Below are 23,865 nucleotides of genomic sequence, written 5' to 3'. Positions count from 1 at the left end.
CTGTATTGTGTAACGTTAATATGGGTATAGAAAGCTAGCATCATTACAGGCAAGGAGTTATGCTGCGTTCACATGCTCCACAGAAACTCCTTCGTAGTACTTTGACTTCTCAGTTCGGTGAACGGTTATCATCCGTATTGTCACTCTTCCCTCTTGGAAGCACTCGTCTCAGCACAACAACCAGAATGGCTCCTCAAAAGAACCGAGTATTCGTCATTGGAGTGGGAATGACAAAGGTAAATCTTGCTATTGGTTATAATTGGTTGCATTTCAACTAGCATCCGTGCTAGCTGGATTGCTATCTAGTATTGAAAGACTATTTAGCAAAGAGCAAGCTCGTTGTCCTTAGCTAGCTAACGTTTTACCGGTCATGTTGGTTAGCATTTCCAAAAAACGTAGGTAGCTACAGTAGCTTGTCATTTCTTTCGATAAGTAACATAGGCTAAACAACTACTGTTGGCTAAACATATAACGCGAGATTTAAGACTTTTGTCAGCTGTTCATGTTGGTGTTGCTAGCTATCTAGGTAACTACAGTAACGTAGCTAATTTAGCTAGCTTTCAAGCTATGCTAGTTAGCTAACACGAAACATTGAATAACAACTATATTGGGCTAACAATGTTTACAGTTGTATTGTGAATTATGGCTTGGAAATGTATTTGCTAGCTAGCTAAAATGAAATTGCCATACGTGGCATTTTAAAACCCAATCTAATCTGAAAGTCCAATACTCCATGGTCATAGGCTAATTGTGCCAAGGGTCATGGATGCATTGCACACACCGATAGCTAGATAAACACTAGCTACATTGCATGCAGCAGAAGGCCGTCCCCCCTGTGAAGTCAGAATTAGAAGAATACTTTCTTTGTCCATTGCCTTTTCAGATCTCCACTCACTCTCACTCACTCACACAGGGGTTGTCAGCCATAATACCGTGCAGTTTACGGGCCAAGTGCCTTGCTCAAGTACACAGCAGTCATGTTGACCCAGAGCTCTGTCTGTGCAGTAGTTGAACTGATCCCCAGTCTGAGATTTGATCCAGAACCCTCTCCTGTGTTTTGTCTTTGCAGTTTGAGAAGCCAGGAAAAGAAGACTTTGACTATCCCGACATGGCAAAGATAGCAGGTGGTTGTCATTTAATTTCATTACTGTACCTGTCCTGTACTTGCAAACATTGCTACATTCACCTGGATACACCTTGAGCTATAGTTACCTGGATACTACCTGGTTATAATACCCTGTGTTGTACATGTCATATAATAGTCCCATTCTACATGCAACATTTTGAGTGATGCCCATTGTTCCCTGTTGTCTTATAATCAATCATGTTCTTATGACTCAGGCGAGAGGGCCTTGTCTGATGCTGGAGTCCCCTACTCTGCTATAGAGCAAGCCTGTGTGGGCTATGTGTATGGTAAGAGACTGTCATTGATTATAATGTTAACTGTCCTTAAAAGTATTTTTTATAGGCATATTAAATGCCTTGTGAGTTGCCTTCAAATTCATTCCAAAAGTGCTGTAAGTGTCCACCTAGTAATAAGCTGTGATGTCGTATAGGCCTAGTAATAAGCTATGATGTCGTATAGGCCTAGTAATAAGCTATGATGTTGTATAGGCCTAGTAATAAGCTATGATGTTGTATAGGCCTAGTAATAAGCTGTGATGTTGTATAGGCCTAGTAATAAGCTGTGATGTCGTATAGGCCTAGTAATAAGCTGTGATGTCGTATAGGCCTAGTAATAAGCTGTGATGTTGTATAGGCCTAGTAATAAGCTGTGATGTCGTATAGGCCTAGTAATAAGCTGTGATGTCGTATAGGCCTAGTAATAAGCTGTGATGTCGTATAGGCTTAGTAATAAGCTATGATGTCGTATAGGCCTAGTAATAAGCTATGATGTCGTATAGGCCTAGTAATAAGCTATGATGTCGTATAGGCCTAGTAATAAGGAATGATGTCGTATAGGCCTAGTAATAAGCTATGATGTCGTATAGGCCTAGTAATAAGCTATGATGTCGTATAGGCCTAGTAATAAGCTATGATGTCGTATAGGCCTAGTAATAAGCTATGATGTCGTATAGGCCTAGTAATAAGCTATGATGTCGTATAGGCCTAGTAATAAGCTATGATGTCGTATAGGCCTAGTAATAAGCTATGATGTCGTATAGGCCTAGTAATAAGCTATGATGTCGTATAGGCCTAGTAATAAGCTATGATGTCGTATAGGCCTAGTAATAAGCTATGATGTCGTATAGGCCTAGTAATAAGCTATGATGTCGTATAGGCCTAGTAATAAGCTATGATGTCGTATAGGCCTAGTAATAAGCTATGATGTCGTATAGGCCTAGTAATAAGCTATGATGTCGTATAGGCCTAGTAATAAGCTATGATGTCGTATAGGCCTAGTAATAAGCTATGATGTCGTATAGGCCTAGTAATAAGCTATGATGTCGTATAGGCCTAGTAATAAGCTATGATGTCGTATAGGCCTAGTAATAAGCTATGATGTCGTATAGGCCTAGTAATAAGCTATGATGTCGTATAGGCCTAGTAAGATATTATAACACAACACAATCATTCACCTGAGCTGCCCTGTGTCTGTGTCATGAAGAGAACTGTCTAGTGATGAACTATTGCTTTTAAAACAAGATCCCTTTAAGATGTCTGTCCATCTGTGTGTCTCATCATGTCTCAGGTGACTCCACTTGTGTTACTGTCAATGTAAATGACCATATTATTATCATTATTTTTCAGGTGACTCTACCTGTGGCCAGAGGGCCATCTACCACAGCCTTGGCCTGTCAGGGATCCCCATCATCAACGTCAACAACAACTGCTCCACAGGCTCCACTGCCCTGTTCATGGCCCGACAGCTAATCCAGGGAGGTGAGTGGGACTCGACCATAGATATATTAATCATATCTGTGTTACACATACAGTACTCTATATATACAAAAGTATGTGGACACCCTTGAAATTAGTGGATTCGGCTATTACAGCCACACCCATTACTGACAGGTGTATAAAATCAAGCACACAGTTGTTCAATCTCCATAGACAAACATTGGCAGTAGAATGTCCTTACTGAAGAGCTCAGTGACTTTCAACGTGGCACTATCATAGGATACCACCTTTCCAACAAGTCATTTCGCAAAATTTGTGCCCTCCTAGAGCTGCCCTGGTCAACTGTAAGTGATGTTATTGTGAAGTAGAAATGTCTAGGAGCAACAACGGCTCAGCTGCAAAGTGGTAGACCACACAAGTTCACAGAACGGAACTCCGGGTGCTGAAGCGCATAGCGAGTAAAAATGGTCTGTCCTCTGTTGCAACGCTCACTACTGAGTTACAAACTGCCTCTGGAAGCAACGTCAGCACAAGAAATGTTTGTCAGGAGCTTCATGAAATGGGTTTCCATAGCCGAGCAGCGCACACAAGCCTAAGATCACCATGTGTAGTGCCAAGCGTCAGCTGGAGTGGTGTAAAGCTCGCCACCATTGGACTCAGGAGCAGTGGAAACACATTCGCTGTAGTGATGAATCACGCTTCACCATCCGCTAGTCCGACGGGCGAATCTTGGTTTGGCGGATGCCAGTAGAACGCTACCTGCCCAAACGCATAGTGCCAACAAAGTTTGGTGGAGTAGGAATGCGGTTGTTTTTCATGGTTCGGGCTAGGCCTCTTAGTTCCAGTAAAGGGAAATCTTAACGTTACAGCATACAATGATGTTCTAGACGATCCTGTGCTTCCAACTTTTTGGCAACAGTTTGGGGAAGGCTGTTCCCTGTTTCGGCATGACAATTCCCTCTGTGCACAAATCGAGGTCCATACAGAAAAGGTTTGTTGAGATCGGTGTGGAAGAACTTTGACTGGCCTACACAGAGCCCTGACCTCATCCCCATCGAACACTTTTTGCGATGATTTGGAACGCTGACTGCGAGCCAGGCCTAATCACCCAACATCAGTGCCCGACCTCCCTAATGCTCTTGTGTGGCTGAATGGAAGCAAGTCCCCGCAGCAATGTTCCAACATCTAGTGGAAAGCCTTCCCAGAAGAGTGGAAGCTGTTATAGCAGCAATGTTCCAACATCTAGTGGAAAGCCTTCCCAGAAGAGTGGAAGCTGTTATAGCAGCAATGTTCCAACATCTAGTGGAAAGCCTTCCCAGAAGAGTGGAAGCTGTTATAGCAGCAATGTTCCAACATCTAGTGGAAAGCCTTCCCAGAAGAGTGGAGGCTGTTATAGCAGCAATGTTCCAACATCTAGTGGAAAGCCTTCCCAGAAGAGTGGAGGCTGTTATAGCAGCAATGTTCCAACATCTAGTGGAAAGCCTTCCCAGAAGAGTGGAAGCTGTTATAGCAGCAATGGTCCAACATCTAGTGGAAAGCCTTCCCAGAAGAGTGGAAGCTGTTATAGCAGCAATGTTCCAACGTCTAGTGGAAAGCCTTCCCAGAAGAGTGGAGGCTGTTATAGCAGCAATGTTCCAACGTCTAGTGGAAAGCCTTCCCAGAAGAGTGGAGGCTGTTATAGCAGCAATGTTCCAACGTCTAGTGGAAAGCCTTCCCAGAAGAGTGGAGGCTGTTATAGCAGCAGTCCTTTCTCTGCTCTGGTCATGTTCCAACGTCTAGTGGAAAGCCTTCCCAGAAGAGTGGAGGCTGTTATAGCAGCAATGTTCCAACGTCTAGTGGAAAGCCTTCCCAGAAGAGTGGAGGCTGTTATAGCAGCAATGTTCCAACATCTAGTGGAAAGCCTTCCCAGAAGAGTGGAGGCTGTAATAGCAGCAATGTTCCAACATCTAGTGGAAAGCCTTCCCAGAAGAGTGGAGGCTGTTATAGCAGCAATGTTCCAACATCTAGTGGAAGGCCTTCCCAGAAGAGTGGAGGCTGTTATAGCAGCAATGTTCCAACATCTAGTGGGAAGCCTTCCCAGAAGAGTGGAGGCTGTTATAGCAGCAAAGGGAGGAGCAACTCCATGTTAATGTCCATGATTTCAGAATGAGATGTTCGACGAGCAGGTGTCCACATACTTTTTTTTCTCTTCTCTGGACGTCATTGGATGGGACACAGAGAGGTGAGTGGGACTGAGATAGAGGGGGGCGGGATTGATTCCTAGGACTAGGAGTCCTTTCTCTACTCTGGTCACATGTTCAGGACAAACTCCTGACCCTAGTGATGCCATGTCCTGGAATCAAACTGAAGTAGGATGCATGCTCATCTACTATGACCCGTCTTATGCTGGACCTAAACATATGCCTTCTTTTGCTGACTGTAGGTCTGGCTGACTGTGCACTAGCCCTTGGCTTTGAAAAGATGGAGAGAGGCTCCTTGTCATCAAAGGTAAGACCAATCGTAGTTCATGATCAGGACTAACCCGGTGTATTGTAGTTCATGATCAGGACTAACCCAGTGTATTGTAGTACATGGACAGGACTAACCCAGTGTATTGTAGTTCATGATCAGGACTAACCCAGTGTATTGTAGTACATGGACAGGACTAACCCAGTGTATTGTAGTTCATGGACAGGACTAACCCAGTGTATTGTAGTTCATGGACAGGACTAACCCATTGTATTGTAGTTCATGGACAGGACTAACCCAGTGTATTGTAGTTCATGGACAGGACTAACCCAGTGTATTGTAGTTCATGGACAGGACTAACCCAGTGTATTGTAGTTCATGGACAGGACTAACCCAGTGTATTGTAGTTCATGGACAGGACTAACCCAGTGTATTGTAGTTCATGGACAGGACTAACCCAGTGTATTGTAGTTCATGGACAGGACTAACCCAGTGTATTGTAGTTCATGGACAGGACTAACCCAGTGTATTGTAGTTCATGGACAGGACTAACCCCATGGACAAGCATATGGAGGTGATGTTCAACACATATGGGATGGCAGCAGCCCCGGCAGCACCACAGATGTTTGGCAACGCGGGCAGAGAACACATGGAGAAATACGGTAAACATGATGGTGTGCGTGCACAGGTGTACAGTGCCTTATTCAGTGTGTTGTTGCTGTTGTTCTCAGCCTTTTCTTTCATCTGGATGATACACCATGTAGTGCGTGACTGTGGAACTCTGGGAAGTCTGTCATTGAATAGTTACGTGTATTAATTCCCGGGACTCTTCCAGGTACTACACCAGAGCACTTTGCTAAAATCGCATGGAAGAACCACAAGCATTCCACCAACAACCCGTAAGACTGCAACCATCAACTCTTTAACACACAGAAGGCCTGGTCATTAGAAATGACCTTCTTCGACCAATCCAATGATCAATGTTTTCCTGTCACTGCATGACAACTGTGTGTGTGTGTGTGGTGTGTGTGTGTGTGTGTGGTGTGTGTGGTGTGTGGTGTGTGTGTGTGTTTTAACAGGTACTCTCAGTTCCAGGATGAGTACAGTCTGGACCAGGTCAAACAGTCCAGGAAGGTGTTTGAGTTCCTTACTCTTCTCCAGTGTTGGTAAGGAGTCCCACTATCTCTCTGGGGCAGTGTTTCCCCTACCAGAGGATAGGCAGAGTGGGGCAGCCCTCCCTGACCTCCACCTCTATAGAGTTTGGCTTTATTTGATTACAATTAAACATTTTGGTGTTAAGGACCAGGGTGTTGCTTTGGGGGCTTTTGCAGTCTGGCAGGAAAAAGTATCTATGGGACACTAACATTGTCGTACCCCCCCCTCCCCCAGTCCTACCTCTGACGGTGCAGGGGCAGCTGTCCTGGCCAGTGAGGGCTTTGTGAGGCGCCATGGTCTAGAGCACCAGGCGGTGGAGATCGTAGCCCAGGAGATGGTAACGGACCTCGCAACTACCTTCGAAGACAATAGCTGCATGAAGATGGTGAGAGGGGACATAAAGCTGTTCAAAGGTATCCAACAACTTTTAAATGCAGAACAACAAAAAGATAGTGACTTATTGTGTTGTTTCCTGTTAGGTTGGATACGACATGACCTCCCTGGCAGCCAAGAAGTGTTTTGAGACGGCGGGCCTGAAACCCAGTGACGTCAATGTGATCGAGCTACATGACTGTTTCTCTGCCAACGAGCTGATCACGTACGAGGCTCTGGGGTTGTGCCCAGAGGGTGAGTCTGACCCTACCAATCTACCGCCTATTTCTAGCCACATAAAAGTAGCATTGTAAATTCTCTAGAATGTTTTTTTTTTTTTAAAGAATATATAGAATTGCCTTTTGTTTGTTTTTCACTCTTTCTGATTTGTTCAGTTCAATGTTTTACTATAGTTGAATTATTCATATATGTTTTTGAATGAGAGGCCATCTGTGTGTCTATTTGATCTCATGTCATACTCCTGTCATAAACATAGAGTTTTACCCCCTGGTTGTGTTCCCTTAGCGTTCTGAGTTTTACCCCCTGGTTGTGTTCCCTTAGCGTTCTGAGTTTTACCCCCTGGTTGTGTTCCCTTAGCATTTTGAGTTTTACCCCCTGGTTGTGTTCCCTTAGCGTTCTGAGTTTTACCCCTGGTTGTGTTCCCTTAGCGTTCTGAGTTTTACCCCCTGGTTGTGTTCCCTTAGCGTTCTGAGTTTTACCCCTGGTTGTGTTCCCTTAGCGTTTTGAGTTTTACCCCTGGTTGTGTTCCCTTAGCGTTCTGAGTTTTACCCCCTGGTTGTGTTCCCTTAGCGTTCTGAGTTTTACCCCCTGGTTGTGTTCCCTTAGCGTTCTGAGTTTTACCCCCTGGTTGTGTTCCCTTAGCGTTCTGAGTTTTACCCCCTGGTTGTGTTCTGAGTTTTACCCCCTGGTTGTGTTCCCTTAGCATTCTGAGTTTTACCCCCTGGTTGTGTTCCCTTAGCGTTCTGAGTTTTACCCCTGGTTGTGTTCCCTTAGCGTTTTACTGGTTTTTCCCTTAGCATTCTGAGTTTTACCCCCTGGTTGTGTTCCCTTAGCGTTCTGAGTTTTACCCCCTGGTTGTGTTCCCTTAGCATTCTGAGTTTTACCCCCTGGTTGTGTTCCCTTAGCATTCCGTTCTGTTTGACCTTTGTACCACACTTTGTGACTGTCTGCCTGTAGGCCAACATGAAAAGCACTTTAAAGATCAAAGGTATGATATTATTTAATGTATCACTGTTCTATGTTCCTAGGTAAGGCTGGAGAGCTGATAGACAGAGGAGACAACACGTACGGAGGCCAGTGGGTGGTCAACCCCAGCGGAGGACTCATCTCTAAAGGACACCCTCTGGGAGCCACAGGTAATAATAACTATGACCAAGTGACCTCTAACCCCTGACCCTTCTCGCTGTCACAAGTCAGCACAAACACCTGCTGCTGACCCCATAACCCCTGACCTCGTAACCCTTGACTCCTCTATGAGCTACAGGTAAACAACACCAACCATCTTCTGCTGACCCAGTGACTTCATCCTCCTATGCAACAAATTAATGTTGAAAAAGCTAACATTATAGATTAAGATGGAATCTGAATGTGTGATGTGACTGTATTTCAGTCATGACCACCAGAGGGCAGTAGTCTCCTGAGAAAGTCAGTAACTCCCACAAAAGCCTTTATCCACGCTTTGCCTGTAACACACAGACAGGAAGTGACATCCTGAGTAGTCCCAGGAGGATATTGAACTGTGTGCTAGGTTGATTCCTGTCATTACCTTCTTGCCCTTTGTGCTGTTGTCTATGCCAAATAATGTTTGTACCATGTTTTGTGTTGCTACTATGTTACATGGACTCACTCTGTGTGAAATAATAGGAGTTGACATGAGTTTTTAATAACTAACCCTTCCTCTGTCCCCCATACAACATCTGTAAAATCCCTCCGTCAAGTATTGAATTTCAAGCGCAGATTCAACTACAAAGACCAGGGAGCTTTCCGAAAGCCTCGTACAGAAAGGTGGTGATTGGTAGATGGGTAATAATTACAAATCAGTCACTGATTATCTTTAAGCATGGTCAAGTTAATATTTATGCTGTGGATGATGTATTAAACCACCCAGATACAAAGATACAGTCGTCCTTCTGAACTGAGCTGCAGGACAGGAAGGAAACTGGGTTGTCACCATGAGGCTTTTGGTGATTTTAAAACCACTACAGAGTTCAATGTCTGTAATGGGAGAAAACTGAGGATGGATCAACAACATTGTAGTGACTCCACAATAATGACCTAAATAACAGAGTGAAAAGAAAAATACAAATATACATTATATAAATATTCCAAAACATGTTTATGTATGCAACCAGGCACTAAAGTAATACAGCAAAGGAATATACATTTTGGCCTAAATGCGAAGCCTAATGTTTGGGGTAAATCCAACGCATCACTGAGTAACTTCCTCCTTATTTCCAAGCATGTTGGTGGTTGCATCATGTTATGGGTATGCTTGACATTGGCGAAGACTGGGGAGTTTTTCAGGATGAAAAGCAACAGATTGGAGCTAAGCACAGCCAAAATACTAGAGGAAAACTTGGTTCAGTCTGCTTTCCACCAGACACTGGGAGACAAATTTAATCTTTCAGCACAACAATAACCTTCAACACATAGCCACAATTATGCTGGAGCTGCTTACCAAGAAGACAGTGAAGTGTTATGGGTGGCCAAGTAACAGGTTTGTATTAAATCTGCATAAAAATCTATGGCAAGACTTGAAAATTGCTGTCTAGCCATGATCCCCAACATCTTGACAGAGCTTGAAGAATTACGAAAAGAATAAAGGGCAAGTATAGTAATCGCTGCCAAAGCTGTTATGAGACTTACCCAGAGTGACTCACAGCTGTAATCACTGCCAGAGCTGTTATGAGACTTACCCAGAGTGACTCACAGCTGTAATCTCTGCCAGAGCTGTTATGAGACTTACCCAGAGTGACTCACAGCTGTAATCGCTGCCAAAGCTGTTATGAGACTTACCCAGAGTGACTCACAGCTGTAATCGCTGCCAGAGCTGTTATGAGACTTACCCAGAGTTACTCACAGCTGTAATCGCTGCCAGAGCTGTTATGAGACTTACCCAGAGTGACTCACAGCTGTAATCGCTGCCAAAGCTGTTATGAGACTTACCCAGTGTGACTCACAGCTGTAATCGCTGCCAAAGCTGTTATGAGACTTACCCAGTGTGACTCACAGCTGTAATCGCTGCCAAAGCTGTTATGAGACTTACCCAGAGGCAGCAGCTACTCTTCCTGGGTTTATATTGGATCCCCATTAATTCCTGCCAAAGCAGCAGCTACTCTTCCTGGGGTTTATATTGGATCCCCATTAATTCCTGCCAAAGCAGCAGCTACTCTTCCTGGGGTTTATATTGGATCCCCATTAGTTCCTGCCAAAGCAGCAGCTACTCTTCCTGGGGTTTATATTGGATCCCCATTAGTTCCTGCCAAGGCAGCAGCTACTCTTCCTGGGGTTTATATTGGATCCCCATTAGTTCCTGCCAAGGCAGCAGCTACTCTTCCTTGGGTTTATATTGGATCCCCATTAGTTCCTCCCAAAGCAGCAGCTACTCTTCCCTGGGTTTATATTGGATCCCCATTAGTTCCTGCCAAAGCAGCAGCTACTCTTCCTGGGGTTTATATTGGATCCCCATTAGTTCCTGCCAAGGCAGCAGCTACTCTTCCTGGGGTTTATTAAGGATCACCATGTAGTTCCTGCCAAGGCAGCAGCTACTCTTCCTGGGGTTTATTATTGATCACCATGTAGTTCCTGCCAAGGCAGCAGCTACTCTTCCCTGGGTTTATATTGGATCCCTATTAGTTCCTGCCAAAGCAGCAGCTACTCTTCCTGGGGTTTATATTGGATCCCCATTAGTTCCTGCCAAAGCAGCAGCTACTCTTCCTGGGGTTTATTAAGGATCCCCATTAGTTCCTGCCAAAGCAGCAGCTACTCTTCCTGGGGTTTATTAAGGATCACCATGTAGTTCCTGCCAAGGCAGCAGCTACTCTTCCTGGGGTTTATTAAGGATCCCCATTAGTTCCTGCCAAAGCAGCAGCTACTCTTCCCTGGGTTTATATTGGATCCCCATTAGTTCCTGCCAAGGCAGCAGCTACTCTTCCTGGGGTTTATATTGGATCCCCATTAGTTCCTGCCAAGGCAGCAGCTACTCTTCCTGGGGTTTATTATGTGCTGGAATGCTAACCTAGGAGTCACGGCCAGCAAGATTAGGGAGGGGTGTTAACTTGTCACCCTCTTTGATGTGGCAGGCAAGAGTTGATGGAAATGAAGTGCATTGGAACGCTAGCGAGAGTGAGATTTTGACCACGATGACCCGACCTGGTTAAATCGGAGAGGATTATGAATGTCTGTAATGGAGGCCCTATGTGGTCATTTTTCAATGTAGGAATTAGAAAAGAAAAAAGGAAGGTCGTTGTGTTTTTATAGGGCCAGCAATGTGTTGTGTCAGGGACCTAAGGTTATTTTTAATTTGTGAAATGACATCCTGCCTCAGCCACACTCTGGGTTCAAATGCCTGTTGTCCATCTGGTTAGATTTAGCAATCCAGCATTAGCACTTACAGGCTTTGTGTGTGTGTGTGTGTGTGTGTGTGTGTGTGTGTGTGTGCGCGGTGTTTTGTGTGTGTGTGTGTGTGTGTGTGTACGTGCGCGCGGTGTTTGTGTGTGTGGATGTGTGTGTGTGCGCGGTGTTTTGTGTGTGTTTGTTTGTGTGTGGGGGTGTGGGTGTGTGTGCGCTCAGAAGGAAGGAAGGAAGGACAGTGTTTGTGTTTGTTTGTGCGCGGTGTTTTGTGTGTGTGTGTGGGTGTGTGCGGGTGTGGGTGGGTGGGTGGGTGCGTGTGTGTGCGGGTGGGTGTGTGTGCGCTCAGAAGGAAGGAAGGAAGGACAAATGGGAAATCCATAATCTATGATAGGAAATCAATCTGTTAATTGAGACCTTTCAAATATGAAGACTTACATGTGATGTTCAGTTTGTTGCCCATGTAGATATTACAGTAGGCTTTCCAATCCCTCTGGTTGTTAGCATGATGACTTTCTTATATAACGCTTATATAGCTGTAGAGTGCGTTGACCTGTGATTTTGTAAGTTCTGGCCCAGTTTACTGATTTCACAGACATCCTAGAGCTCTACATGTAATTCTGTGACTGGCCTTCGTCTCTCTGTGGTGTATTACTCCGGTCTGGTTCAGTATTAACCTCCCTCTCTGTAGTTGATGTGTCAGGTCTGGCCCAGTGTTCTGACCCCTCTCTCTCATTTTGTTCTTGTTGATTACTCTGGTCTTGCTGAGCGTTCTGATCTCTGGGATTAACTCAGTGCATTGACCCTATCGGTTTCTGTTATTGCTCAGGTCTGTTCTATTGTGTTGGCCTTAATTTCTCTCTGTGGTTGATTAGTCAGGTCTGGCCCAGTGTTCTGATCTGATCTCTCTCTGTGTATGTGTCATTGACCTCCCCGCTCTCTCTCTCTCTCTCTCTCTCTCTTGCTCTCTCTCTCTCTGTGCTTGCTCAGGTCTGGCCCAGTGTGCGGAGCTGTGCTGGCAGCTGAGAGGCCAGGCTGAGAGGAGGCAGGTCCCGGGGGCGAAGGTGGCCCTACAGCACAACATCGGCCTGGGAGGAGCTGTGGTCGTCACTCTCTACAGGATGGGGTTCCCTCAGGACGCCAGGTGAGTCTATCTGTCTACGAACTTACTAATTAACTGACTAGGTGAGAAACACACAACTGAGGTGAATTACCAAATAACTAAATAACTAGGCTTTATCTCTCAGATCCTTGCAGAAATCTGATGTTTAAAATAATAGAAGCCAGTTTTCTTTTTTTGTGGGGGGGGGGGCAATTTCATGGCAACGGAATTACGCTGAGACTCAGATTTCTCACTTTAAAATGTACAATAAATAAAACTATTTCTTTCCATGTTTAACAAACCAAACAACAACAACTCTATGCACAATGACTACTTAGAACAATTTACACAGAAAATATTACAAAAACACAGATACAAAAGTCTGGTAACAAAATCAAACTTTTCCAGTAAATGTTTTTAGAAAAACTTTTGACTTTGTAAATTGTTCAAAGTAGTCATTGTGCATAGAGTTGTTTTTATTAAACGTTGAAATCAATGTTTTGTTTTTTGGCAAACATTTTTAAAGTGACACATCGGAGTCTCGGTGTAATTCCGTTAATAGGGAATAGGGTTTTGTTTGGGACGTGTCCACACCATGTACTTTAACCTTCTGTGTTGGAACAGATTAAGTAAAGATAGTATGGCCTTGAACCATACTCCTTTCAACATTGGTACACACACACACACACACACACACGCACACACGTTTACTTTGTAACTGTCTATCAATGAAGATGTTGCACACACACACACACACACACACACACACACACACACACACACATTTGCGCACACACGTTTACTTTGTAACTGTCCTTCAGTGATGATGTTGCACACACACACACACACACACACACACACACACACACACACACGTTTACTTTGTGACTGTCCTTCAATGAAGATGTTGCACACACACACACACGTTTACTTTGTGACTGTCCTTCAATGAAGATGTTGCACACACACACACACGTTTACTTTGTGACTGTCCTTCAATGAAGATGTTACACACACACACACACACACATTTACTTTGTGACTGTCCTTCAATGATGATGTTGCGCGCACACACACACACACACACGTTTACTTTGTGACTGTCCTTCAATGAAGATGTTGCACATACACACCGACACACACGTTTACTTTGACTGTCCTTCAATGATGATGTTGCGCACACACACACGTTTACTTTGTGACTGTCCTTCAATGAAGATGTTGCACACACACACACGTTTACTTTGTGACTGTCCTTCAATGAAGATGTTGCACATACACACCGACACACACGTTTACTTTCACTGTCCTTCAATGATGATGTTGCACACACACACACACACACACACACACATGTTTTTACTAGCCTCTCTTTACTCTCTGAGAACACTCTTAACTGAAGCAGTGTTCTGTTGCTGTGTGTGTTTCTAGGTCCCAGATAGCGGCTGTCCCCACCAGAGCAGAACGTCTGGAGGGCTTCAGAGTCTATTCTGTCTTCCAGGAGATAGAGAACAAACTACAGGAGGTACACCACTTGGACAAACTAACTTCCTGTTCATCATTTATATCCTCCTATACAAAGTCCAAATGTGTTCATGTTCTGTGTGGGTGCTGACGACTGCTTTACCTCAGTCTCACTCTGTGGTGTCATTGCTGCTTGTTGTCACATCAGTGCCACATTTGAATGTTATTTAACTTATTTAACTATTATAACTATTATTTAACTAAAGCTTTTTGTATTATAATAATGACTTTATAAGGTAGTCTCTGTCTCTGTTTAACAGTCTGTCACCAGAGACCAATGTCTAGGTAGTCTCAGAACCCAGTACCACTAGCTCGCTATGTGATTTATGACTTTATAAGGTAGTCTCTGTCTCTGTTTAACAGTCTGTCACCAGAGACCAATGTCTAGGTAGTCTCAGAACCCAGTACCACGAGCTAGCTATGTGATTTATGACTTTATAATGTAGTCTCTGTCTCTGTTTAACAGTCTGTCACCAGAGACCAATGTCTAGGTAGTCTCAGAACCCAGTACCACGAGCTAGCTATGTGATTTATGACTTTATAAGGTAGTCTCTCTCTGTTTAACAGTCTGTCACCAGAGACCAATGTCTAGGTAGTCTCAGAACCCAGTACCACGAGCTAGCTATGTGATTTATGACTTTATAAGGTAGTCTCTGTCTCTGTTTAACAGTCTGTCACCAGAGACCAATGTCTAGGTAGTCTCAGAACCCAGTACCACGAGCTCGCTATGTGATTTATGACTTTATAAGGTAGTCTCTCTCTGTTTAACAGTCTGTCACCAGAGACCAATGTCTAGGTAGTCTCAGAACCCAGTACCACGAGCTAGCTATGTGATTTATGACTTTATAAGGTAGTCTCTCTCTGTTTAACAGTCTGTCACCAGAGACCAATGTCTAGGTAGTCTCAGAACCCAGTACCACGAGCTCGCTATGTGATTTATGACTTTATAAGGTAGTCTCTCTCTGTTTAACAGTCTGTCACCAGAGACCAATGTCTAGGTAGTCTCAGAACCCAGTACCACGAGCTCGCTATGTGATTTATGGAGTCCGTCAACTCATACATATTTAGGTAACTTTAACCCGACGTTAGCCTCCGCTGCCACATTAACCCAACAGAACGCAGAGCCATAACAGTCCATCTCTCTCTGCTCTGATGTCACATCGGGTTTGTCTGCAGGAAGGAGTAGACGTTGTGAAGAAGATTGGAGGAGTTTTTGCCTTCAAGGTGACAGATGGACCCGAAGGGAAAGACGCTCTGTGGGTCGTAGACGCGAAGAATGGACACGGCTCCGTGAGCAACGACGCTGGTGTGTGTCTGTCTGTCATCAGATTATCTGGTCTTTGTGTTTTAATGTTGAGTGGTTTTTATCAATGTGAGCATTGGAGGTATTGGAGGAGATCGATGATCTTGACTGAGACTCTGACATATTAGATTTCCCGACAACAACAAAAAAACAGAAGGACTGTCTGTCTGAGGAGATGGTTGTCTGCAGAATATAAATGACTGAAGGATGGGCGGTCTGTCTTCTGAGAGAGCAGTTCTGTAATGCAAAAGACAAAGAAGGATTTTAATCAAACGCCAAACACACAACATTTTTGAATTGCTTCCTTTAGAAAACACACACACACGCACACACACACACACACGCACACAGAGAACTTTTAAATTGCTTCCATTATGGCTGTCTGGAGCCAGGTCCTTTTCTTCCACTCAGCTCTGTTGAAAAACCTTTAAAAACCTGGCCTTCCTCTGAGCCTTTCCTGTTATCAAACCTATCTCAGTTGTTAGGACGTTTTATAAAAAAGCAAGGTAGCGTCCTAATCGCACTATATTCCCTATATGGAGCACTACTGTTGAGCATTATGGGGTGGCATTTGGGACATTGCCCCAATAGTACGTTGAATGGTCTCTAAAGAGCAGCGGACATTTCATAAAAGCAACTTCCGTGGTTGAAGTGGCACGTGTGTGTGAAGTAGAGCATGGCACAGTACACTTCATCCTGTCCCTGGTACTGGAATGACAACTTGTTCCCTTCTTAACCACATGGACAGTAGTCTATCATGTTATTGAACCATGAATAGCGCAGTCCCAATGATTAAGGCGTTGGGCATTGAAGTTAACATGGATAGTTGTATATAGTTGATTGGATTCTGGAATGGTTCCGATCAACAAGAAACTGGAGATGGGGGAGAAACTATAGAGCTTACTTCCTCTTTTTCTGTTTGTAAACAGCGTCGTTCTACAAAGTTGTGCCTTCTGCATCCCTTTTGATATTTTAAGTAGAAATTGTGCAAAAATGTTGAATTTTAAAATCCTGTTCTATTAAATGACGTGCCGGTTAATATAGACCACAAGGAAAATTCAGATCATAGATCATATTTTTTTTTATATGAATAAAGACTTCCAACAGGGCGAAAACGGGTCATATCAGTGTTTCCACTTCATTTCAACCCCCCCAAAATAGTCCTTGTGATGACAATGAAATCAAAATTGGAAAACTGATTGGATTTCTCAAACAAAGTCATCAACTTCAGGGCATTTTGTCTTTTTCACCCAACTTTGAATTGAAATCAAATGACATGGGGGACATTGTTTTGTTGTTTTTCACATTTGAATTCAAAACTAAACATTGAACTGATGTCTGTGCCCGATGGGTTGCTAAAGTCAAACAAACTGAGGGGGTCGAGCATAACGCGTCAACACTCTTCTCTTATCCATAGATAAAGGGGAGAAATGTTTTTAACCATGACATTTTTTTGTGAAGCTTACATTACAGTTGCCCCTCGCTGTTGCACACAACCAGCTTCCATCCCCCCTGTCACAAGGGGATTTATGGCACCAGCTTCCATCCCCCCTGTCACAAGGGGATTTATGGCTGATGAGATGAAATCATCAACCCTGACACTTTATTAGGCAATTATAGGCACCTACTGTAGTATTTGTTTTAATTGTAGTACACTTTATAGGGAAAAGGGTGCCATTTGGGCCAAAACCTGTGTCACAGTAGTCATTTAATATTGGAAGAAGGTTTTTGTAGGGCAGGATAATTGAAGGAATGTTTTGTAGGGCAGGATAATTGAAGGAAGGTTTTGTAGGGCAGGATAATTGAAGGAAGGTTTTGTAGGGCAGGATAATTGAAGGAAGGTTTTGTAGGGCAGGATAATTGAAGGAAGGTTTTGTAGGGCAGGATAATTGAAGGAAGGTTTTGTAGGGCAGGATAATTGAAGGAAGGTTTTTGTAGGGCAGGATAATTGAAGGAAGGTTTTTGTAGGGCAGGATAATTGAAGGAATGTTTTGTAGGGCAGGATAATTGAAGGAAGGTTTTGTAGGGCAGGATAATTGAAGGAATGTTTTGTAGGGCAGGATAATTGAAGGAAGGTTTTGTAGGGCAGGATAATTGAAGGAAGGTTTTTGTAGGGCAGGATAATTGAAGGAAGGGTTTTGTAGGGCAGGATAATTGAAGGAAGGTTTTTGTAGGGCAGGATAATTGAAGGAAGGTTTTTGTAGGGCAGGATAATTGAAGGAAAGTTTTTGTAGGGCAGGATAATTGAAGGAAGGTTTTTGTAGGGCAGGATAATTGAAGGAATGTTTTGTAGGGCAGGATAATTGAAGGAAGGTTTTGTAGGGCAGGATAATTGAAGGAATGTTTTGTAGGGCAGGATAATTGAAGGAAGGTTTTGTAGGGCAGGATAATTGAAGGAAGGTTTTTGTAGGGCAGGATAATTGAAGGAAGGGTTTTGTAGGGCAGGATAATTGAAGGAAGGTTTTTGTAGGGCAGGATAATTGAAGGAAGGTTTTTGTAGGGCAGGATAATTGAAGGAAAGTTTTTGTAGGGCAGGATAATTGAAGGAAGGTTTTTGTAGGACATAATTTAATTCTCTCCTCCGTTCAGATAAGAAGGCTGACTGCACTATCACCATGGGAGATGAAGACTTAATGAAGCTGATGACAGGCAAGATGAATCCACAGACGGTGAGTCCTTAAAACTGTTTCCTATTGATCATCCTTGGTGTTTCTTCAACTTGATTGGAGTGCAACTGTGGTAAACACAATTGTCTATATAAGGTCCCACCGTTGACAATCTTTGTTAGCAAAAACAAAACCATGAGGTCGAAGGAATTGTCCGTAGAGCTCCGAGACAGAATTGTGTCGAGGCACAGATCTGGGGAAGGGTAACAAAATATTTCTGCAGCATTGAAGGTGCCTAAGAACACAGTGGCCTCCATCAATCTTAAAAGGAAGAAGTTAGGAACCACAGACTGTTCTTAGAGCTGGCCGCCCGGCCAAACTGAGCAAGCGGGCACAAGGCCTGTTCCTTCTCACTTCATCTGACCTGACCTTGAGCTGAATTCCTCACTCCTCCCTACCAAGCTTAGTGCAAATAGAGTTCCTCAGGAGAGGCAGATGGTTACATAGATGCGTAGAGATCAGCTTTTATGAATCTTGTAAGTATTTTTTTTAATTAAATTTTATTTTTATTCATTTGATTTTGGTCAAAGTGACCAAAGCGAGCGGAGCCCGATCTTAAGTAGGATGCCAAATCTGATTTGATTGTTTTCTAAAAATAGGTTTGGAAATTGGCCAGTGTAATGAGATTAGTCCTTGTCCAGAACGCATTCTGTTATGCCATAGGGTGGGTCTTCTCCCTCTCTCACTCTCTCACTCTCACTCACTCACTCACTCACTCGATCACTCTCACTCGCTCGCTCACTCTCACTCAACCCCCCCCTCTCCCCTAAGAAGTAAATGTCTAATCAAGGCCTTCAGATGTATTAAGGGCATCAGCCCCTTGTCTGTTCATGGACATTGACCCTGGATGTAAGGGACACAGTCTGACAACGCCCACAGACCAAGGACAATTCACTCAACATGTAACAGACAGGGAGAGAAAAATCAATTGAATGAGTTTGTTCAAACTTCAGTCAACTTTACACACACACACACACACACACACACACACACACACACACACACACACACACAAGAAATAGAATGAGTATGTTTACCTACTTCAGCAAACAGTGTGGGTGTCCTCAAGTACTTTGCATTCACACAAAGTCTTCCAAATCAGGGGTCAAGTGGGGCCAGGTACAACAGAGAATAGCCAGGTGTGGTCTCAGACCTCTGTCATGAACCCAGGTATCACAGGGAAAGGTGTGGTATCAGACCTCTGTTAGGAACCCAGGTACCACAGGGAAAGGTGTGGTCTCAGACCTCTGTTAGGAACCCAGGTACCACAGGGAAAGGTGTGGTCTCAGACCTCTGTTAGGAACCCAGGTACCACAGGGAAAGGTGTGGTCTCAGACCTCTGTTATGAACCCAGGTATCACAGGGAAAGGTGTGTTCTCAGACCTCTGTTAGGAACCCAGGTACCACAGGGAAAGGGGTGGTCTCATACCTCTTAGGAACCCAGGTACCACAGGGAAAGGTGTGTTCTCAGACCTCTGTTAGGAACCCAGGTACCACAGGGAAAGGTGTGGTCTCAGACCTCTGTTAGGAACCCAGGTACCACAGGGAAAGGTGTGTTCTCACACCTCTGTTAGGAACCCAGGTACCACAGGGAAAGGTGTGGTATCAGACCTCTGTTAGGAACCCAGGTACCACAGGGAAAGGTGTGTTCTCACACCTCTGTTAGGAACCCAGGTACCACAGGGAAAGGTGTGGTATCAGACCTCTGTTAGGAACCCAGGTACCACAGGGAAAGGTGTGGTCTCAGACCTCTGTTAGGAACCCAGGTACCACAGGGAAAGGTGTGGTCTCATACCTCTCTTAGGAACCCAGGTACCACAGGGGCCTGATTGGGCCAGGTGTGGTTTCAGACCTCCGTTCAGATATAAAGGACTTCAAAGACCTGAGCGCGATGAGATGTATTGTTATTGAACTAACCTCGTCCCCAGGTTGGCTGGAGGACCAGACTATAACTGATTCCCATGATCCATTTTCTGACGTTAAGGAGAAAGGGAGATGACACAGTAGGGAAATATAGATTTTTACCATTGTGACATTTTCCGCAGGTGGGCGTTTTCCAGTCCAACATTTCGCAATTGAGACAAAAGTAATACAAAGGGAGGAGAAATTCAACAGGGAAGAATGTGATTAATGATAGTGGATGGGCGATTTTTTATTTTTTATTTCCTGGCTAAATCTAGGCCCACTTCCCACCCACACACCTGGGGCCATTGATTAATTTGGTTTAATTGATCCTTTCAGCAACACTGAACACAGTCCTTTGGGTTTTCCCTTTGTTCATTTACCCAAAGGAAAGAGAAACCTTCACACTGCTCTTAGTATCACTTGTTTTATTCAAGCTTATGCGTCGGACTCTTAGTCTTCGTCAGAGCTTTTATTTGTGAGAATCAGCATCAGCGAGCAGAATTGAAGGAGTTGGAAAACAAATTAAATTGAACCTTTATTTAACCACGAAAGACACTTGAGGTTAGAAACCTCTTGTTGTACCATTTAACAGACATCATACACATACTTCCTCAAGGATGAATCCTGCAATGTTATGGTTGTTTTGGGGGTTTAGATCTGGGCCATTAATCTCGTCACCGTTTATGCATTGGATTTGATCCGAACCGCTGAAACGCAGGCAGGCAGGCCTCCAGTTGGTTCATGTCAGAGCAGAGCCGTTCCCTGGTGGCAAGCTGTCACCCTGACGAACACTGCCAGCCCCTCCCGCTCTCCCCCCTCCCCCCCCCGTGTCCCAGTTTTCAGTGAACTGTGGCAATCCTGCAACTGGGTAATCTGAACCCTTTAAACCTTGGATCATGAGCAGCAGATGACTTTCCTGTGTTTTAACCCATTGTCCTCTGATTTATCATTTCTCTCTCCTACCTGTCCGCTGCAGGCATTCTTCCAGGGCAAGCTGAAGATCGCAGGAAACATGGGCATGGCCATGAAGCTTCAGAGTCTGCAGCTGGTGCCAGCCAAAGCCAAGCTGTGATTGGCTGGTAGACCCTCAGCTCTGGAACTCCTGCCATATGTAGCAGTTATGCACATTCTCTCACCCCTCACCCCTCCTCTCACCCCTTTCTCACCCCTCCTCTCACCCCTCACCCCTCCTCTCACCCTTCACACCTCACCCCTCACCCATCCTCTCACCCCTCACCCCTTTCTCACCCCTCCTCTCACCACTCACCCCTTTCTCACCCCTCCTCTCACCCATCACCCCTCCTCTCACCCTTCACACCTCACCCCTCCTCTCACCCCTTTCTCACCCCTCCTCTCACCCCTTTCTCACCCCTCCTCTCACCTCTCACCCCTCCTCTCACCCCTCCTCTCACCCCTCTCACCCCTCCTCTCACCTCTCCTCCTCTCTGACCTCTCTGACTTCTCCTCTCTGACCTCTCCTCCTTTCTCACCTCTCCTCCTCTCTCTATCATCTCATTCCATCTCTCTCCTCCACACCCTTTCACATTCACTCTTAATTTAGCCTCTCTCTTTCTCCATTGATCCCTCTCACTATCTATCTTTGAAATAGATTCTATACTAGATAATTAGTTGAGAAATCATCCCCAATGTCCCAAGATTCTAACTTCCTCAAGTGTCCTGTAACATAATTGATAATGAGATAATATTTATATTTAATTCACATTTTCCTCATGATTTATGGGTTCCTCATGTTTCAACCAACCAATGTGAAGACACATACACACACAGAACTGGAATAATGCCTTAACTGTTATGTCACAATATTCTGCTCTGAGCTGCTGTGACAAACAGGAGGAAGAGAGATTGTGACGGTTGTGAAAAGCAATTGAAGTTTTTTTTTGGACACTTGACGGCCATCTTATAAACAGCTTATGAGGCTGTTGCTTTGTCAAGAAAAGCAAAAGATCATCTTTAAGACCCAACTAATCTGGTTTGATCTCTGGCACTGCTGTTCAGTCATGTAATACCGCAGTGACCAGGTGGTTGTGTCCCATACGCCATGCGTTTGCTGCGAGAGCGTGGCAGTGACTCTCCCGCCACATAATAATAACACTGTCATTGCAGTAAATAAATGGATACAATATTTTATGTTTGTGTAGTAAATAATGTTTAATAATAATGGAACATGGTGGACTATTTTATAATAATACAGAACACCACTTTATGTGCCTCTGGTGTCTCTAAGAAACTGACAGCTCTGATTAATATGACAGTCCGACAGGACCTGATTTGAGGAAATGCTTTTCTGTAGAATGTGTGAGTGACTGAATGAATGCAATTGATTTTTACTAAATAAATAACAGCTATATTGACCAGAAGACTGAGTGTTTCATTAATTAACTTTCAAGATGTGAACGAGAAGATGGCTCCCTATTCCCTATCCCAAATGACTCCCTATTCCCTATCCCAAGTGGCTCCCTATTCCCTATCCCAAATGGCTCCCTATTCCCTATCCCAAATGGCTCCCTATTCCCTATCCCAAATGGCTCCCTATCCCAAATGGCTCCCTATTCCCTATCCCAAATGGCTCCCTATTCCCTATCCCAAATGGCTCCCTTTTCCCTATCCCAAATGGCTCCCTATTCACTATCCCAAATGGCTCCCTATTCCCTATCCCAAATGGCTCCCTTTTCCCTATCCCAAATGGCTCCCTATTCCCTATCCCAAATGGCTCCCTTTTCCCTATCCCAAATGGCTCCCTTTTCCCTATCCCAAATGGCTCCCTATTCCCTATCCCAAATGACTCCCTATACCCTATCTCAAATGGCTCCCTTTTCCCTATCCCAAATGACTCCCTATACCCTATCCCAAATGGCTCCCTTTTCCCTATCCCAAATGGCTCCCTATTCCCTATCCCAAATGGCTCCCTTTTCCCTATCCCAAATGGCTCCCTATTCCCTATCCCAAATGGCTCCCTATTCCCTATCCCAAATGGCTCCCTATTCCCTATCCCAAATGGCTCCCTTTTCCCTATCCCAAATGGCTCCCGATCCCAAATGGCTCCCTATCCCAAATGACTCCCTATACCCTATCCCAAATGACTCCCTATACCCTATCCCAAATGGCTCCCTTTTCCCTATCCCAAATGGCTCCCTATTCCCTATCCCAAATGGCTCCCTTTTCCCTATCCCAAATGGCTCCCTATTCCCTATTTGGCGTGCTATTTTTGACCATGGCCCATAGGGCTGAACGAGTACAGCCTGAGAGAGCGTTTAACATACAGATGAAACTATTAATCGTGTGTTTGCTTCACAAATTCACTGCGTTGTTGTGAACGATCTCTCAAGTCAGAATGTGACTGTACTGTTTTACACCTGTTACATCCTGTGCACGTGGAGAATACACTTCTGAAACTTAAAATGATTGACCAGAGGTATTTTGAGCAAACCAATTATCCATACATATGTACAGAGACCGTTTACTTTGTTCATAAGTTGTCTTCCTTATGTTTTCCTTTACAATTGTTCTGTTCAGAGGTTATTTTGTTGTTGTTAAAGGTGTAATGCATAGTAATGAAATCCCTTTCCTCTGTCTTCTCTGAATAAACCTAGGGAGCTACAGTTTAGGGATTGATCAAAAAAAGTTGTGCACTAAAAATGGAAGTGTTCCATTTTGAAAATGGCTTTCTGCTTGTGTAGTAAGCCTCTTCCAGTCTGCATATCGATATCTACTGTATTTAAAACCTATGCATGTTTATTGAGGACAATGTGTTCTGTCTCTTGCTTTAATGTCAGTTCCCCTTGTTCCTGACACGTCTACAGCACCTTCAGAAAGTATCCACGCCCCTCCACTTTTTTCCACATTTTGTCGTCACCCAAAAGTGGGATTAAAATGGATTTGTCTTTTTTTTTTGGGGGGGGGGGGGGTCAACGATCAACACAATGTCAATAAATTATGAA

The 23,865-nt window shown here is 44.2% G+C and overlaps 1 protein-coding gene and 1 long non-coding RNA gene across 4 annotated transcripts; both read left to right on the top strand.

Moving 5' to 3' along the window:
• Positions 1-17: 17 nt before the first annotated feature.
• scp2a (sterol carrier protein 2a) lies at positions 18-22,284 on the top strand. 2 transcript variants are annotated; one of them, XR_010450941.1, is made up of 17 exons: positions 18-236; positions 1,070-1,124; positions 1,342-1,413; positions 2,752-2,883; positions 5,264-5,328; positions 5,825-5,951; positions 6,125-6,188; positions 6,369-6,455; positions 6,679-6,829; positions 6,924-7,071; positions 8,085-8,192; positions 12,397-12,550; positions 13,940-14,033; positions 15,209-15,338; positions 17,925-18,004; positions 20,883-21,046; positions 21,246-22,284. XR_010450941.1 is itself a non-coding variant. In XM_064930218.1 (16 exons), exons 1-16 carry the CDS (start codon positions 60-62, stop codon positions 20,976-20,978), a joined length of 1,740 nt encoding a protein of 579 aa, XP_064786290.1. In that variant the 5' UTR covers positions 18-59; the 3' UTR covers positions 20,979-22,284. The 2 variants fall into 2 exon arrangements, 1 of the variants encoding a protein (XP_064786290.1); XM_064930218.1 differs by having other exon boundaries at positions 20,883-22,284.
• LOC135509645 (uncharacterized) lies at positions 14,240-15,200 on the top strand. Of its 2 annotated transcripts, none has more exons than XR_010450960.1 (4): positions 14,240-14,577; positions 14,625-14,781; positions 14,829-14,983; positions 15,031-15,200. It is a non-coding gene; the product is annotated as an uncharacterized LOC135509645 (long non-coding RNA). The 2 variants fall into 2 exon arrangements; XR_010450961.1 differs by having other exon boundaries at positions 14,625-14,882; positions 14,930-14,983.
• Positions 22,285-23,865: the final 1,581 nt, after the last annotated feature.

This window comes from Oncorhynchus masou, chromosome 3 (assembly GCF_036934945.1).
Source record: "Oncorhynchus masou masou isolate Uvic2021 chromosome 3, UVic_Omas_1.1, whole genome shotgun sequence".
Taxonomy (NCBI): Eukaryota; Metazoa; Chordata; class Actinopteri; order Salmoniformes; family Salmonidae; genus Oncorhynchus; species Oncorhynchus masou.
Note: the sequence above shows the minus strand (reverse complement) of the source record. Positions and strands in the feature narration are given on the sequence as shown.